The 18,490-nt window shown below is 45.2% G+C and overlaps 1 protein-coding gene and 1 pseudogene across 1 annotated transcript in view; one reads left to right on the top strand and one right to left on the bottom strand.

Moving 5' to 3' along the window:
• The window catches only part of LOC122734908 (cytochrome P450 4F22), a 35,916-nt gene extending 17,722 nt beyond the window's left edge, over nucleotides 1-18,194 (top strand). The window contains exons 3-12 of the mRNA XM_043976075.1: nucleotides 3,539-3,592; nucleotides 4,236-4,363; nucleotides 4,741-4,862; nucleotides 5,523-5,790; nucleotides 6,353-6,419; nucleotides 7,997-8,126; nucleotides 8,791-8,924; nucleotides 16,445-16,509; nucleotides 16,941-17,023; nucleotides 17,543-18,194. Of these exons, the coding sequence (XP_043832010.1) occupies nucleotides 3,539-3,592; nucleotides 4,236-4,363; nucleotides 4,741-4,862; nucleotides 5,523-5,790; nucleotides 6,353-6,419; nucleotides 7,997-8,126; nucleotides 8,791-8,924; nucleotides 16,445-16,509; nucleotides 16,941-17,023; nucleotides 17,543-17,750 (1,259 nt within the window). The 3' untranslated portion in view covers nucleotides 17,751-18,194. The remainder of the gene's footprint in view (nucleotides 1-3,538; nucleotides 3,593-4,235; nucleotides 4,364-4,740; nucleotides 4,863-5,522; nucleotides 5,791-6,352; nucleotides 6,420-7,996; nucleotides 8,127-8,790; nucleotides 8,925-16,444; nucleotides 16,510-16,940; nucleotides 17,024-17,542) is intronic.
• On the bottom strand, nucleotides 3,841-4,188 carry LOC122734909 (annotated as a pseudogene).
• Nucleotides 18,195-18,490: the final 296 nt, after the last annotated feature.

Genomic DNA, 18,490 nt, shown 5'->3' with positions numbered 1-18,490 from the left:
TTCTCTATACTCACTACTTCTACCAATTGAAGGCCTGGGCCTTTGTATTATTTGTGCCTCCCTGTTGACTCAGTGGGACTGGGTGTGTTGGGATGGGTATACTCCCAAGCTGATAGAGCAATCCAGGACCAGAGAGATCTGCTGGGTGGACCTGCTTGAGATCCTAGTGAGTCAGCACAGGGAACAGGAATGAAGTCTGCGTGCCTTCTCTCCAGGCTTCTGTGCAAAGTGCCTTAGGCCTATTGTGGGGACATTCATCCAGAGCCCAACCCTCCAAATACTCAGCTCAGGTCCTAACTGGCTTCAGGGATAGGCACTAGTCAGACAGGAACTGGGTTCATAGACCAGCACCATAACCTCCAGACAATTTATATTTTCTCAGCTCATCAGGGAAAGCCTTCTTGAGTTCTGTTCTGATTTTTTGGTGTATTGTTATCATCTGGGACTGTCCTTTTGGACCATATGCAAATGTGTATGGCAGTAAGAAGTATCAGAGACCTGAACTTGAAAAGAAGTCTTTAGTGAAGTGTCCCAAGGATCTATGCTTGGCCATGTGCTGCTTAACATTTTTATCAGTGACTTAGAAGAAGGCATTTTTTTTTTTTTACGGGGTTAATGTGGTTAAGTGACTTGTCCAGGGTCACACAGCTAGTAAGTGTCAAGTGTCTGAGGCCGGATTTGAACTCAGGAACTCCTGAATCCAGGACCGGTGCTCTATCCACTGCGCCACCTAGCTGCCCCTGAAGAAGGCATTTTTAATCTGGTCTCAACAAGGTCTATAGATCGCTTTCAAGTTGTCCATGAAATTGAATGAAGGAAAAAAAATTTATCTTTATTTTCATTAACCTCTGACTGAAATTTAGCATCGACTTCAATTATAGAATGTAGGCAACAAAATACTGTCATTAGAAGGGGTCCATTAGCTTCATCAACCAATGGGGTTCATGAAACCAAAAAAGTGATGATCCTTTAGAGGTCACAGTCGTCAGATAAGCAGATTACTAAATGCTGGGAGAGATAGCCACTATGGATGATAGAGCAGGATGGAAAATCTCAGAGGTAAAGTTATCCCATTTTGCTGGAAATCTGGGTCCAAGCAACTTAGGATCCTAGAGCAGAGAGGTGAGAATTTTGACTTGTGAATAAACTGAATGGAGATTAATGTAAAGTCCAAATTTAGGTTAAAAATATCTTGCCATTTCCACTTCCACAGTAGTGCTTGCATCTGATGCCTACTCATAGAGCCACCACCCTAGTTCAGGCACTTCTCACCTGTCACGTAGACAATTATTGCAATAGCTTCTTAGCTGGTCTTCCAGCCTCAAGTCTCTCCCTACTCCAGTCTATCTTGTTGTTGTTCTATATTTTTGACTTGTTGTGACCTCATTTGGGGTTTTCTTGGCAAAGATACTGGAGAAGTTTTCCATTTACTTCTACACCTCATATGATAGATGAGGAAAATGAGGCAAATAGGGTTAGGTGATTTGCCCAGGTGATATGTCTGAGGCCAAATTTGAACTCAGATGTGAACTCCAGGCCAAGTGCTTATCCACTGCGCCACCTAGCTGCCCACTTCATGCTACGTACTGCTACAAAAAGTAATTTTCCTTAAGCATGGATTTGAACAGGTGATTCCTTTATTCAGTCAACTGCCATGGTTTTCTATTGCTTCTGGGATCAAATATAAATTCCTGGGGCAACTAGGTGGCGTAGCGGATAGAGCACTGGCCCTGGAGTCAGGAGGACCTGAGTTCAAATCTGGCCTCAGACACTTGACACTTACTAGCTGTGTGACCCTGGGAAACTCACTTAACCCCAATTGCCTCACCAAAAAAACAAAAACAAAAACCCTCCTCTGATTTGCTTTTAAAGTTTTTTACAATCTAGTTCCAACTTCTCTCTTCAGCCTCTTTGGACATTGCTCCTCTTCCAACCCTTTGTGAGTCAGCCATATTTGCCTTCTCTCTCTTCTTCACACCTGAACCCTTTTCTTTTATTTCCATGCCTTTGCACTGGCCATCCCTCATCCCTGTAATGAGGTACCTTGTTACCTTCACCTCTTAGGAGTCTCCTTCTTCCTTCAAGATGCAGCTCAGCCATGACCATCTGTATGAAGTCTTTTCTGATTCGCTTAACTGCTTGCTAGTATGTGTGTGTGTGTATAAAATACAAGATCCCTATTATACAGATGGGTAAACTGAGTCTTGAAGAGGTCATAGTATCATAGATTTAGCACTCTATACTATGTATATTGCATATATAATACATACTATGTTTAACATATACATAGCAATATATACATATAAATATGAATATACATGTTCTCTCTCTCTCTATGATCATATCCACTAGAATATAAGCTTCTTTTCAGTAAAGATTATTTCTTTCTTTATACTTATAGTTCTAGCACCTAACATAGTACCTGGCACATAATAATAATAACTAGCATTTATACAGTGCTTTAAGGTTTTGCAAAGCATTTCACAAATGCTATGTTACTTAATCATTCTCCTGGTTCTGCTCTCTTCACTCTGCATTCATTCATACAAGCTGTCATGCTTTTTTCTGAAGCTGCCCCTTTCATTCTTTCTTTAAAAATAACTATATTACATTATATTTATAGACCATACTTAGTTTAGCCATCTCCCAGTCAATGGGCATCCCCTTAGTTTCCAGTTCTTTGCCATCATAAAAGAACTGCTATTAATATAAGATATTTTAAAAGCTGCCATAACTATTTTGGTACATATAGGCTATTTTCTCTTTCTTTGATCTTTTGGGGGATATTGGCCTAGTTGTGGTATCACTGAGTCAAAGGTTTAATAACAGTTTAGTAACTTTTGCGGGCATAGTTCCAAATAGCTTTTCTGAACTTGCCCACCATTCTTTACTCATGGCCCCATGTGCTTGGGTCAGACCAAAGGCCCATTTGATGTTACCATCAGCACTGGAAGGGAGAGGAAACAACTCCATAGGGTTCCTGTCAGTAACTGTAAGACTTCAATGGAAATCTGAAACTTCTTTTTACCTTCCTTTGAAAAAACAAAAGTTTCCTAAAATGGTCCCACACACACACACATTTTTTTCTACCAAAGATTCATTGAGTTACATTATTTTATTTTAAATGAAAATGCTATTTTTCTCATTAAAAAACACTAAAATGATGCCACAGGATTTTAATAGCCACTGTTCATCACTACATCCACTCCATTGATGAAATCAATATATAACTTCCGACTTGGGGTTCTATACACTCCATCTTGGGATCTAAAAATTCAACTGAATGAATCTAAAGATTTGCTAGTGATTTGAATCAAAATATCAACTTAGATTTAAGGGCATGGAACTTTTTTGTTGGGAAGAATTGGATGAGTGGAGATCAAGGGGGTCAGTCTGGGGTTACAAAGGAAGGGGAATCTGCCCAAGCAGAGCTGGCAGAGACCACGTCTGGTGAAGACTTGGAAGCTGTAGGATTATGTATATTATGATTGTAAACTCTGTGCAGAATCATTAGACACTCCTCATTCTTTCCCCACAGCCGCCATTGCTCCAAAGGACAAGCTTTTCTATGGCTTCCTGACACCCTGGCTGGGTGAGTAGGGGGCAAATTGAGGCCTCTGACTCAGGAGGACGTTGGGCAGGGAGGTGGGACAATAATGGGGAAGGTATGGTGACATCTTTCTGATCCAAGATGGCAGCAGGTACCCCTTAGGGGGACTGAATTACTGATCTGTTTCCATCACCTTCTCTCTCTCTCTCTCTCTCTCTCTCTCTTTAAGGTAAACCAACCATTCTATTTTCCTCTGATTAGTTCAGGAATTTTGATAGGCAGATAGATCTTTACATTGACTTTGGAGGGGGTCTGGGGGCAGCACCAGCAGGTCTGAAGCGGGGTGGGGGTGTCCGATCCTTTCATGCCTCACGAGACCGATTCGTCACTACCTTGCTGTGGATCGCGCAGCTCACACAGTAATGCAGCTTCACATACAGTTTGGGGAGCACATAAGAGTCGAAAAAACTGGCCTCAGAGATGTCCCTGACGGCCGCGGCTTACACGATGTTTCGGATGACGAACTTCTTGATGGCCTTGTCCTTGGGCACGCAGCGGGTGCAGTTGGTGCAGCGGCTGGGCTGCACGTAGCCACGGCCCTTCTTGGCGCGCCCATTGTCCCTCCTCTTCTTGTTCATCTTGTAAGTCAGAAGCTGAAAAAGGCCATCATCTTCTCTCTTACCAGGAGATGGGCTGCTGCTGAGCAAAGGAGAAAAATGGAGCCGGCACCGGCGCCTGTTGACTCCAGCTTTTCACTTTGATATTCTCAAGCCCTATATGAAGATCTACAACCAATGCACAGACATCATGCATGTGAGTTCTCTTCCTGTTTCCTGGGAGCAATGGAATGTTGGATGAGCCTGAGGACCTGTATTTAAATTTTGCCTTGGTCCCTTCCAGGTGTACAACTTTGGGTAGTCACTTTGTATCTCTGGACCTCAGTTTCTTAGGCTGTAAAATGGGGCATGGTAGATCCTGGTGGCTTATTTTTAAGGTCCCTCCCTGGTCTAAATCTATGATTCTATGGTCCCTTCCTTCAGATCTCTTCTTTCTGTTCTTCCCATTCCTTTCACCATTTTTGGGTGTAAGTGGATACTGCGATGCTCTGGCTTGCTGCCGCTGGGCTTGGGCACTGTTATTGTCAAGAGGCAAACCATCCCTTACTGATATATAACCTTTCTCTTGGACAGGCCAAATGGAATCGTCTGGCAGCTGGGGCCATGGTCTCCCTGGACATGTTTGAGCACGTCAGCCTTATGACTTTGGACAGTTTACAGAAATGTGTTTTCAGCTATAACAGTGACTGCCAGGAGTGAGTAGTTAGCTTCTGGTCTCAGCTGCCCAGGGGAAACTTGATGATTGGGAATGAGGACTGGTGGGGAGAAGGAAGCCACCAGCATCCTGAAGCATACTCCCCCAGCTCCACCTCTTTAGGGATCCCCTCAGATGTGAGTGCAGGATTGCTCTTTCCACCTTTCTACCTCCTTACTCATCCCTAGGTATGAAAGGTATGGAAGGAAGAAAATAGGATCCTAATTCTAGAGCAAGGAGGGCCCTTAGAGGCCAACTTTTAGTCCAACTTCCCCCAACTGGTCCCTCCTAGCTCTGACATTCCATATTCTAAGGTCTCTTCCACTTCTGAAATTCCATCTTCTTCTTTTAGCTCTGACATTCTGGGTTCTAAGGGCCTTCTCAGCTCTGATGTTCTGGGTTCTAAGGGCCCTCCCAGCGCTGACATTCTGGGTCCTAAGGGCCCTTTCAGTTCTACCATTTTGGGTTCTAAGGGACCTCCCATCTCTGCCATTCTGGGTTCTAAGGGACATCCCAGCTCTGACATTTTATATTTTATAGTTCTAATTCACAGGTTAGAATAGGTTTGGGCAGAATGACCACTTTGGGAGAGCTTAATTCATTTCACCCCTCGTAGTTGAGGCTGCTGTTACCCATAGGAAACCTTGTGCTTCCCCTTCAGGAAGATGAGTGACTACATCACAGCCATTATTGAGCTGAGTGCCCTGGTAGTGAAGCGGCAATACCGTATCCATCACCATCTGGACTTCATCTATTACCGCACAGCGGATGGGAAGCGCTTTAAGGAGGCATGTGACATAGTGCACCACTTCACTACGGAGGTCATACAGGAGAGGAGGCAGGCCCTAAATAGACAGGGGGCAGAGGCCTGGCTCAAGTCCAAGCAGGGCAAGACCTTGGATTTCATTGATGTGCTGTTGCTGGCCAAGGTGAGCAAGGGAGGCTGAGGGAGGGGTGAGGATGTAAGTCAAAACCTGACTTTGACTTCATGCCATTTCTCTGAATCATTCCTCAAGTCCTCTTTCTTCTTCCTCTCCTTCCTCCATCCCTCTCCTCCCTTTCCCTTTCTTTCTCTTTTCTTTCCCTTCCCTTTTTCCTTTTCTCCTCATTCCTCTTCTGTTCCCTTACCCCTTCTTCTCTCTCTTCTTCTCCTTCTTCTTGCTACCTCTCCATCCCTTTTATTTTTGTCCTATGTATGTGGATGTTGTCCTCCATTGGAATGTAATCTGCCTGAAGCCAGGGGCTGTTTTGCCTTTGTCTTTGTATCAGCTCATGGCACAATAGCACTGAACAGTTGTTTGTTGATTCCTACCTTCCCTTTCTTCTCTGCTGTTACTCAACTAGGCATTGGGTAGCAAGTACTCTCTACAACCCTCCCATCCTTGGGAGTCTGGGAGGTGGTTCTGGAGGGCATCTGCTCCTGGAATGGCCTTTGCCTGTTATGGGCAGACCTGGGGTCAATCACTTACAAGTGGTTTAAATGCCTTCTAGGATGAAGATGGGAAGCAGCTGTCAGATGAGGACATCCGAGCCGAGGCAGATACCTTCATGTTTGAGGGTGAGGACACCAGGAAGAGAGCTGGGGTTGGGAAAGTCACGAAGGAGGAGAACTTCACAGAACTTGAATTGAAAGGGATTCTAGGGGCAGTTGGGTGGTACAGTGTGGATAGAGCAACTGTCCCTGGAGTCAGGAGGACCTGAGTTTGAATTCAGCCTCAGACACTTACTAGCTGTGCAACCCTTGACAAGTCACTTATCCCCAATTGTCTAAAAAAGAAAGAAAGGAAGGAAGGAAGGAAGGAAGGAAGGAAGGAAGGAAGGAAGGAAGGAAGGAAGGAAGGAAGACAGAAAGGGGTTTTGGAGGACATGGATTCAGAGTTTCTAGGTCTGAGGGATGGTCACAGCTGCACAGACTGAGAATCATTTTGAGCCTAAGACTTGAAGATAGTCCTGTTTAGCATAAATTAGCTAAGAATTCAGGGGCTCATGGGTTCTATTTGGGCAATTTGGGGGCCTTTTTTGGGCCAGCCTCTGGCCTCATCTATATTGTGTCTGGTTTTCCCCTATATTTGGGTGCATAAAGTACCTTCTTTCCAGGATGCCTAACCCTTTCTGCATTGAAAGTACCAATAGCTTATATGTCTATCTCATTTAAAGTTTATAGTGTGCTTGCTTCAGACTCTGAAAGGCAGTGTGGTTCAGTGGACAGGACACTGGACTTGGAGGCAGGAATGACTGGGTTCTAATCCCACCGCAGATACTTCTTACCCAGTCAGTCTTGGGCGACTCGGAGGCTACTTCTTCATCTCATCCTGTTATAGCACCTGTCTCTCCCCCGGGGTTGTGATGATCAAATAAACACTTTTGTAGAATGCTTTACAAAGCTTCCCAAATAAGGGGTGTATAGATGGGAACTGTTGTGATTTTTTCCTTTATAACAGCCCCCTTGGGGCTGGTAGCAAGATTGCTCTCCCCATTTTATAGATGAGGAAACTGAAGCTGAGAGGCTCAATGAGATGATCATCCTGTAACTTTCCAAAGGCCGACTGGCTGGTAGGCATCAGTGACCCGGTGCAAACCTATGGCTTCTAATTTGGCTATGCCCATTACTCTGCTCTTACTGGGTCGCCTATGGATCCCTATCCATTTCTTTTAGGCCAAGTGCAACTAGTCCATGGGGATAGAGTTAGCTAGTGGTGAGGAGGACAGTGAGAGGAGGGATAGAAAGAGAGAAGGGAAAGACAAGAGAAGGAAAGGGAAAAGGGAAGAGAGGAAGAAGAAAGGACTTTCCTGGGGATGATGAGTGAAGGCACGAAGTCAAAGTCATTCTTTGGCCATGACTCAAGGTTTAGCCTTGTTTTCTAGTTGGATGGTTCAGTGCTCTCACTGTTGTTGCATAAGGTAACTTACCTTGGTGTCAGCTGTCTTCTCATTTACTCTAGAAGGAGAATGGGTACCCAGGAAACAGAGTGGACAGTACACAGGGTTAAGGCTGTATGACTCACCAGCTCCCTGGAGGCCCTGGGTGTTGGATATGGGCACTGTTGGCATTCACAGGAAAGGGATAGAGATGTCCTTTTTCACATGACCTTGTTCTTTCTTTTCTCCTCTCCCCTCCCTTCTCAACCCCCACAGGACATGACACCACATCTAGTGGCCTCTCTTGGGTGTTATTTAACTTGGCCCGGCACCCTGAATATCAGGAGAAGTGCCGAGAGGAGATCCAGGAGATCATGAAAGGGAGGGAGACAGACGAGATTGAGTGGTGAGTACTACATGCTTCCCTGGGCTTCCTCTCTTAGCCTGACACACCCACCAGGAAGAGGTAACACTGGCAGAGGCACTACAGACTTCCCAGTCCCATGAGCCTTTGCAGTGGAGCAGGCAGCTGTGGCAGTAGACAGAATGTAGAGCCTCTTGGCACACCTCCTGGAATTTCCCTCTAGTGTTGCGGGGGTGGGGAGGGAAGAGAAGTTTTTTGACAATAGTCACTGAAAGGAAGGAGTGGGTAGGCCAAGGTTATCTGAGCCCAGAGGGTTGAGGAGGAAGAGGGATGAAACAGTGTGTTAGGGTGAGGCTGGATGAGCTTGGATTCCTATGGAAGCAAAGGCCTTGAGTGGAGAAATGGGGCCTGAGTCAGCCTTCTCTTGATCACTTATAGCCAGTCCAGCAGTGGTGTGATGAGGGGAGGGAGACTGAGGCACTCTGGGTAGGATGGGTAGGTGGGTGGGGAGTGACAGGCACCCATCAGAGCTATTAAAGCAGAAATGGATCGTGGAGACAGAGATACCAAGGTGGTCTTGGAAAAGGGAAGGTCTTGACACAACTTATAGTCACAACTTGAGTCAGTGACAGAACTGCTCCTGGGGTCCCAAATACTTGGTTGGGGAACCTCGAGGCAAAAGCTCACAGGCTTGGCTGCTCCCCAGGGATGATCTGGCCCAGATGCCCTTTATCACCATGTGCATCAAGGAAAGCCTTCGCCTCTTCCCTCCTGTCACCCTCATTTCACGCCGCTGCACCGAGGATATCAAGATGCCTGATGGGCGCGTCATCCCCAAAGGTACTAACCTGAACCTGGGAAGGAGACTCCACAGGGGCCCTGCTCAAATCAAGTTTGTGAGGGCCTACTATGTGCCCAGCTAGGTCCAGGAAATGGATGAAATAGGTAAAGAACTGTCCGAGGCTAGGTGGCATAAATGCCAAAGTGAGCTTCAGATAATTAGTGTAATTTGGAGTTCTACTTAATCCAACGAGCATTTTTAAAGCACCTACTGTATGCAGAGTTCTGTCCATAAAAGATTAGAAAAGACACTGTTCCTGTTCTAATGGGGCTTACAGTTTAGTAAGGGATAAGACCCCCTAAATATAAACCATAATGTACAATATTATACAAGGACATTGGAGAGTTATAAAACAAAGTGCTGGGGCAGGTAGGTGGCACAGTGGATAGAGCACCGGCCCTGGATTCAGGAGGACCTGAGTTCAAATCTGGCCTCAGACACTTAACACTTACTAGCTGTGTGACCCTGGGTAAGTCACTTAACCCCCAATTGCCTCACTAAAAACAAAAAACAAAAAAACAAAGTGCCATGTAAAGTCTGAGGGGGAAGGTTGTTCACATTTGGGGAGAAGGGGATTAGGGAAGACTCCCTGGAGGAGATGACATTTGAGTGGGGCTTTGAAGGATGGGTGAAATGTTAATAGTAAAAGAGAGAAGGTGAGGGCATTTCTTGGAAGGCTCAGAGAGAGGAGAGTACAGAGCATGCATGGAATGGGGCAGAGCTCTTCAGTCTGGATCAGGAATAAAGTGTTTGGAGGTGAGTAATAGGAGAAAAGGATGCAAAGGCAAGGGGGCACCAGGCTATGGAGAGCCTGGAATGCCAGACAGAAGAATCTAAACTATCCCCAAGGCAGTAATAGGGATTCGCTGAAGATTTGGAGCTGAGAAGGGCCATTGGCTATAGCTCTTTGTAAGGAGGATATTCTGGCAGTGGCATGAAGGAGGAATTGAAGGGAGGTTACTTGACTACATTTATAGAAAGTAGGGTGAGTAGATGGGTTAAGGTTATCCAAGTCCAGAGGGTTCATAAGGAGAAAGTGGAAAGTAGTGTATAGGGGTGAGATTGATCAAAGTTAGATTGCCACTGAAGCAGAAGACATGAATGGAATAAATATGGCCCTAGACCTACCCTAGTAGGTGTAAGAGCCCTATAAGGGGCGAGAGGGTGGAGGAAGCCATAGTAAGACCTTGGGAAGCACCTACATTGAGGAGCTAAGAATATGGAGACAGAGAGGGAATTAGGGGGGTACAAGGAGAAACAAAAGAGTGTCAAGGGTCAGGGAAGATGACATGAGGTCTAAAAGAAGGCCACTGGATGTAGTGATTAGGAGGTTACTGGTGACTCTGGGAGAGTTTCAGTAGAATAAAATGGCCGGAGCAGGGGGCAGCTAGGTGGCACAGTGGATAGAGCACTGGCCCTGGAGTCAGGAGGACCTGAGTTCAAATCCGACCTCAGACATTTGACACTTACTAGCTGTGTGACCCTGGGCAAGTCACTTAACCCCAATTGCCTCACCAAAAAAAAAAAAAAAAAAAGATGGCCGGAGCAGAAGCTCTATGATAAGGCAAAGCTGGGGCTTCTTGGAGGAAGGGAGCCTTGAGCTGGGTCCTGCAGGCGGGGGAAGATTTGAATAGTGAAGAACAAGGTCAGGATCCTGGGCAAGATGGAATGAATAGGTGTCAATGCGACCAGGCTGGCTAATGTGGAGGGTCAAGTGGTGGTAGATACCCATGAGTAGATAGTGTAGAACCTTATCATAGAAAATCTTGAACATAGGACTGTGGCATATGTAACTTCTGTGATAGGCAATGGGGAATCACTGAAGGTTTCAGAGCAGAGGACTAACAATATTAGAGTTACTTGAGGAAGATGCGTTTGACTGCCCCTATAGACAGATTGCAGGGGGCCAGAATAAAGTTAGGCCAGGAAGTTATTACAGGAGTGGGGGTGAGAGCTCATCAGAATCTGGACTAGGACAAGGATGAAGGAGAAGAAAGGATGGGTACAAGGAATATGTTTTTGTTGTTGTTTTTGTTTTTTTTGGTGAGGCAATTGGGGTTAAGTGACTTGCTCAGGGTCACACAGCTAGTAAGTGTTAAGTGTCTGAGGCTTGATTTGAACTCAGGTCCTCCTGAATCCAGGGCTGGTGCTCTATCCACTGCGCCACCTAGTTGCCCCTACAAGGGACATTTTAAAGGGATAATCAAAAGGACCTGGGTTGGAAGCCCAGTGGTATCATTTGCTGCTTATGTGATCTTGGGCAAAGTCACTTCTCTGTGGACATTAGTTTCCTCATCTGTACGATGAAGGGTTGTATTAAATGATCTCTAAGGTCCTTTCCCACTTTATATTCTAGGAAATGAGGAAGCTGGAACTCCAGGGAGAAGGCATGTGTTAATTCAAGAGCTATTTACTGCATATCTACCATATAAAAGGCCCTGTGTTTGCCCTTGGGAGATAGAAAGATGAAAAACAAGAGGTCCTGCCCTCAAGAATCTTATAATCTAATATATGGGATATGACATGTACTCAAATAAGTGTAGCTCTGCGATCTATTGATTGCATAACCTGGGAGAAGAGTAAAATGAACAAAATGCTGCAGCTGAAAGGGACCTTAAAAGTCATCTTATGCACTCCTATTTATTTTACAAATGAAGAAATTGAGGCACAGAAAGGGAAAATGACTTTTTGGAAGCCATATAGCTATTATATCAGAGTAAGGAACAACTGACTGACTAGCTGACTGACTGACTGACTGAATGAATGAAAAAAGCAAACATATAGATACCTCCTGACTTAGAATCCATGAGTTTGGTAGAACTTAATAAGACCTTTGGTCTCATTAGTTGTTTTTTTGGTTGTGTCTGACTCTTTTTGAGCTTTTTTTTTTTTTTTTTTTGGTAAAGACTCTGGAGTGGTTTTCCATTTACTTCTCCAGCTAATTTTTTTTTTTTTTTGGTGAGGCAATTGGGGTTAAGTGACTTGCCCATGGTCACACAGCTAGTAAGTGTCAAGTGTTTGAATCCGGATTCGAACTCAGATCCTCCTGAATCCAGGGCTGGTGCTCAATCCACTGCGTCACCTAGCTGCCCCCTTCTCCAGTTAATTTTACAGATTAAACAGGCAAAGAGGCTTAGGTGACTTGCCCAGGGTCACACAAGTTTACTAAGTGTCTGAAGCAGGATTTGAACTCAGGAAGATGAGTCCTCCTAATTCCAAACCCAGTGCTCTACCCACTGTACCACCTAGCTACCTTTGGTTTCATTACCTGACAACTGAGCAGCATTACCCACTAACAACATCCCCTACAGGCAGTGAAATCCAGCCTTTGCTTAAAGTGATAGAGGGGACATAGATTTAGAGCTGAGACCTTGGAGATTATCCAGTCCACTCCCCTCCCAACTCCCCTCATCTTACAGCTGAGGAAGACAGGGTTTGGAGAGGTTAGGTAGCTTGCCTACGATCACATAGGAAATCATTGGCAGAGCTGGGATTCAAACCCAGGTTCCTCTTCTCATTTTTGCCTCTGATAAAGAGGTGGCCCTTCTCTTTGTCAAGGATAATCTCTCTGCTAGAGGCCTTGATAGCCTCCCTTTTCCTCAGGGGCTTTGCTCCTTAATCATCTCCTTCTGTTTTCCCTTTCTAATCTTGAGGTTTTCCTTATGTAATGATTCAATCCTTGCTGCCTATAAACATGCATAGGCCTCCTCCATCCTTAAGTCTTCACTGCCTGGGTTATCCCCTCAAGTTTCCATCTTTTATCTCTCTTGTCATTCACAACAAAGCTCCTGGAAAAAGCTTTCTACACCTCTTGCCCCTACTTCCTGTCTTCTCTCTCTCTCTCTCTCTCTCTCTCTCTCTCTCTCTCTCTCTCTCTCTCTCTCTCTCTCTCTCTCTCTCCCCCTCCCTCCCTCCTCTCTCTCCCCTCTCCTTTCTTCTCTCTCCTCCTTTCTTCTCTCTCATTCTCTCTCCCTCTCCTTCCCCCTCTCACCATATATTCATATATATTTTACCACATACTCATTTCTCATCTTCTTGTAACCTGTTTTCTGACTCCACTACTCAATTCAAACTGTTCTCTTCAAGCTTCACAGTGATCTCTTAATCGCCAGATCCAACAATCTTTTCTGTCATCCTCCTTCTTGACCTCTGCCCATGTTGACACACTAATGACATCAAACCCTCCTGGATCTTCTCGGCTTCATAGGTTTTTGTGTTACTGCTTCCTCATGGTTCTTCTCTCTGTCTCACTGTTCGTTTTTATCCTTCTTGATGGATCCATGCCCGCTCTTCTAACTTTAGGAAGAAACCCAGGGTTCTCTCTTAGACCCTTTTCTCTTTTCTTTTCTTTCCATATCCTCTCTCTGGGTAATCTCGTCACCTGTCATGGGCTCAGTGACTGTCTCTGTGTAGATGGCTCCCACATAGCCTAATCTCCTTCCTTCATCACCAACTGCTTGCTTGATTTCTTTTTTTTTGTTTGTTTTTAATTTTTTTTAGTGAGGCAATTGGGGTTAAGTGACTTGCCCAGGGTCACACAGCTAGTAAGTGTTAAGTGTCTGAGGCTGGATTTGAACTCAGGTACTCCTGACTCCAGGGCTGGTGCTCTATCCACTATGCCATCTAGCTGCCCCTTGCTTGATTTCTTTTTTTTTTTTTTTGCGGGGCAATGGGGGTTAAGTGACTTGCCCAGGGTCACACAGCTAGTAAGTGTTAAGTGTCTGAGGCTGGATTTGAACTCAGGTACTCCTGAATCCAGGGCCAGCGCTTTAACCACTGCGCCATCTAGCTGCCCCCTGCTTGATTTCTTAATTGTTAAATCTGATGGTCTTTCTTAGTCATCCTATGTGATGCATGTGACACAGTTGATTAGCTGTGTCCTGGATACTGTGTCCTTTCTGGGCTTTTGTGGCACTGCTCTCTCCTGCTTCTCCTCCTATCTGTCTAACCACTACTTCTCAGTTCCCTTTGGCTTATCTACATATTACAGCCACCAACTGTGGGCACTGCCCATGCATCTGTTCTGGACCTTCTCCAAAGGCAGCTCAGTGGGTAGAGCACTGGGCCTGGAATCAGGGAGCTTCCAGTTCAAGTCTGGTCTTAGAGACATACGAGCCTTATGACCCTGGGCAAGTCACCTAACCCCTTAGTTGCCTTAGTTCCTTCAACTAGAAAATGGGCATAATAATAGCATCTACCTCCCAGGGTTGCTGTGAGGACTTAATGAGATAATTTGTAAAGTGCTTAGCATGATGACCAGCACTTAGTAGGCACTTAATAAATTCTTGTTTCCTTCCTTCTTCTTTTCTCTTTACATACTTTCCCTTGTGATCTCATCAGTGCTCATGGGTTTGTGATATCATCTCTATGCAGATGATAGATTGATATATTGACCTCTGAGCTTCAGCTCTGTATTACTTATTGCTTATTGAATATTTCAGACTGGATGTTCTGTAGATATCTCCAATTCATCATGTTCAAAATGAAACTCATTACCTTTCCTCCCAAACTCTCCTCTCCTCCGAACTGCCTTATTTCTGTCAAAGACATCACCATTCTTTACATGTCCTAGGTTTATAACCTCAGTGTTAATCCTCCCTCACCCTACATATCTACTTACTTGCTAAATCTTGCAATTTTCACCTTCATGATATTTCTCATACCTGATCCCTTCTCTTTTCACACAGCTGTTACCTTTAGTCTAGGCTTTCATCACCTCTGGCATAGATTATCACAATAGCCTCCCACGGGCCTCTCTGCCTCATCTCTCCCCAGTCTAGTCCCTCTTCCACACTGCTGCCAAAGTGGTTTTCCTTCAGCACAGATCTGACCATGTTTCTCCATATTCAACTAACTCTAGTGGCTCCCTGTTGCCCATAGAATAAAATATAAACTCATCTGTTTAGCTTTTGAAGTCCTGGGTTATCTTTCCAGCCTCTTTGTACATTGCTCCCCCTCGTCCACTCTTCTGTTTAGCTATAGTAGCCTCCTCTCTGTTCCTCACTCACAACACTCCGTCTCCCTTCTCCCTGCCTTTGTAGTGTCTATCTCCCAATCCTGGAATACCTTCCCTACTCACCTCTGACTCATAAACTTACTCTCTTCCTTTTACATGAAGCCTTTTCAGAGCCTCCAGCTGCTAGCACCCTCCCTCCCAAATTCTCTTGTATTTATTATTTATTCCTATTTCTCCCGTTTATAGCTCAGCAGCCCCTTATTGGCTGTAGGATAAAATATAAGCTCCTCTCTTTTTGTCAATTAAGACCTTGCACAGTATTACCCCTGTATTTCTAGACATTTCACATACATTCTGTATTCCAGACAAGATGCTTACTGGACATTCCCAAACTCAACATTTGTGCCTTTGTGCCTCTCCAGAGGCTGTCTCTTAATCTCCCTCAGTTGTTAGTACTCTCTCCTTTCTCAAATCATCTGCTACTTATATTTACTTATTTGGATTCCCTTAGTCAAGTGTAAACTTCTGGAAAGCATCAACTGCTCTGTTTCTCATTTGTCTTTATATTCCTAGCATCCAGGACAAATCCTTGTACATAGTGGGTGGTACATAAATGCTTGTTTAAATGTTTTATTTATATCCTTTATTTGTATATCACCTTCGTGAATTTCAAATAATAACCTTCCCCCCTTTCCCTCCACAGATAGCCATTCCTATCCCTATTTAGAGAGCCTCTCCACCCCCAATCTTTGTACAAAGAATGAGAAGGGGGAGGGAAGTAATTCAGTAAAACTAACTAACATATCAACTGTCTGATGGTATGTTCAGTGTTCTGCATTGATCGCCCCCAGTATCTGCAAAGAAGAGAGGAAAGTGTTTTCTCAAATATTTTTTGGAGCCATGTATGGTCCTTAGAATTAAAGTGTTCAGTTACTGGCTTTTGCTGTTATTATTTTTGCTGTTTTGTTGTTCTTTCCATTTCCATTGTTGCAGCGACTGTGTCTTGTTTTCCTGTTTCTGCTTATATCACTTTGTATCAGTTCATAGAAATCTTCCCATGCTTCTCTGAATTCTTCATAGTCATCATTTATTGAGGAACAATAACATTCATTATAATAATGGAATAATGTTCTATTGTACTCACAAATACCACACTTTATTTAGCCATTTCCCAAATGAAGAGTGCTTACCTTATTTCCAGTTCTTTGCTACCCCCAAAATGCTGCTATAAATATTTGGGCATATATACACATAAAATATATGTATACATAGATATATTTGTACCTATATACATGCCTATATAGCTATATCTATAGCCTTTGTATCATTGACCTCCCTTCCCATTCATAACTGTCTATTAAATTGAACTAAAATGAATCCCTTGACTCCATTGTTTTCTCTACCCTATCCCCTACAAAATACTTTCCATTGTTCAGGTTGATTTCTTGGTTCTCCCCAGTGTAGTACAACTTCATTGAATGCAAGCTGGAGCTGCTTTCTGGTAATCTCCCTGTCCCTTTCTCCCCCATTCCTTCTGAATGACTCTGACCTCTCTCCATCTAGGGACCATTTGCCTGGTCAGCATCTATGGGACCCACCACAATCCTTCTGTGTGGCCTGATTCCAAGGTAAAGAAACACTATGTTCTCTGTGCTTGGCTCCTTCCCTTTCCCATAGGAGTTAGAAAATCCTGTCTGCCCTACCTGCCCTGGGGAGCTGCCCTTGGACCATGGAACTGAAGACCAGGGCATTTGTGGTTGGGGCTTCTGGGCTGCAGCCCCGCTAGATTAGAGCTGGTTTTCAGTAAGGCTGGAGCTGGATCCTGACCTACTTATTCTTCCCCCCATACTATGCCTTCTCTTTCTCCTCAGCCCCACCAGGCAAGGCCTTACTGGGCAATGGGTAGTCCCTTACTTGAATGACCACCATAGATTAACCAACCAAGTCCCCTTTTTCTACTTAGGCCCCTGCTAGAACCTAACCAGGCCTCTCTGGGACACTGAGGGAGGACCCTAGGGTGGTGCCTCATTTAACCAACATTTGCTATGACTCCCTCCAGGTATTCAACCCCTACCGCTTTGACCCTGAGAATCCCCAGCAGAGGTCCCCCCTGGCCTACATTCCCTTCTCAGCTGGACCCAGGTAACCTTCCTGTCTCTTGCCTCCCTATCTCCAACCTTAGTTCTTACAACTCCTTCTTTCTAGAAACTCTGGAATATCCTAAGAGTCCCCAACCCTAGGGCTGGGTCTGAGAGGGAGGCAGCTCTGGTGTCTATGGGGTCTTCAGCCAGTCCGTAGCATTGCTAATGTGGATCCTGAGGTCCAGGCTGGCCTTCAGCTCAGGGAATGACCCTGATCTCTTTCTTCAGGGTGGGTGTATGCTCTTCATTCTCGCCCTCACCCCCACACCCCTTCTTCCTTTAGGCAGTATGGGGCATATACTCTTTGTACTCCTCCTCCCTGCCCCACCTGCCCCTCTCCTTCAGCATCTGGGGTTGGGTGTGTGCTAGCCACACTCTTCCCCACCTCCTCTCTTTCTTTCAAGGCCTAGAACTGGGAGTGTTGTTCTATCCTGCCCCCTTTCCTCCCCCTCCCCACATACTCTAGTCTGGGGCCAGGGTGGAGGTCATGACCTATATTCTGTGTTCTTTCCTTGGACAGAAACTGCATCGGGCAGAGCTTTGCCATGTCTGAGATGAAGGTGGTTGTGGCATTGACTTTACTTCGGTTCCGGCTCACAGTAGACAGGACCAAGAAGGTGCGTCGGAAACCTGAACTGATCCTACGGACAGAGAGTGGGATTTGGCTAAACGTGGAGCCATTATCTTCCCAGACAACGGCGACTCCTATGACCCAGCCCCAGCAATGAGACCAATTCAGGGCGGAGACTGGAGGGTGTGGGAACAAGACTGGGGAGATGGCCAGAAGTCCTGAGGCCTGGAGCTGTGTGAACCCCTCCCTTTCCTTGCTATTTCTCTCTCCCTGTGCTGAAGGCTGAGGCCTGATACTAGGGCTGGGGACACCATCACCCGTGGACACCTAAGGGTGCCTTGCCTTGCCCTCCCTCTTGCTCCCTGAAGCTGATCTTGAGAGAACAACTTCAGGGGTTGTTAGAAGTGGGGACCAGGGAGGGGCAGCAGCTTCCAACAACTTTCTACTTTTTTGTGGAGGCTGTGACACCTCCTCCTGGCTATTGGGTTTGCTCTTTGGGAGCTAATTGGACTTCCTCACTTACTGTCTTCGTTTTTATTTTATTTTTTAAGACAAAAGAGAAAAAAAAGAAAAAAAGAAAATCAAAGGCTCTCATGATGAATGTAGGTTTCTAGATCTGTGTGTACATTTCTGAAATTAAGTGATTCTCTTTAATAAAACTAGTAGGATGTCGAGATCTATCTACCCTGGTTCTACTCCCTCTGACATTGACAATTGGGAAATCAAGGGAACCAGGCACATGCCTGGAATCCCTGTTACTGGGAAGGCTGAGGCTGCTGGATCTCTTGAGCTCAGGAATTCTCAGCTCTAGTGGGCTAAGCCAATCAGGAGTCAGAAGAAAGTTTGGCACAGGTAGGGTGATCCCCTGTGAACAGGCACTACCAGGTTACCTAAGTA

The sequence above is a fragment of the Dromiciops gliroides genome, chromosome 1 (assembly GCF_019393635.1).
Source record: "Dromiciops gliroides isolate mDroGli1 chromosome 1, mDroGli1.pri, whole genome shotgun sequence".
Lineage (NCBI taxonomy): Eukaryota > Metazoa > Chordata > Mammalia > Microbiotheria > Microbiotheriidae > Dromiciops > Dromiciops gliroides.
Note: the sequence above shows the minus strand (reverse complement) of the source record. Positions and strands in the feature narration are given on the sequence as shown.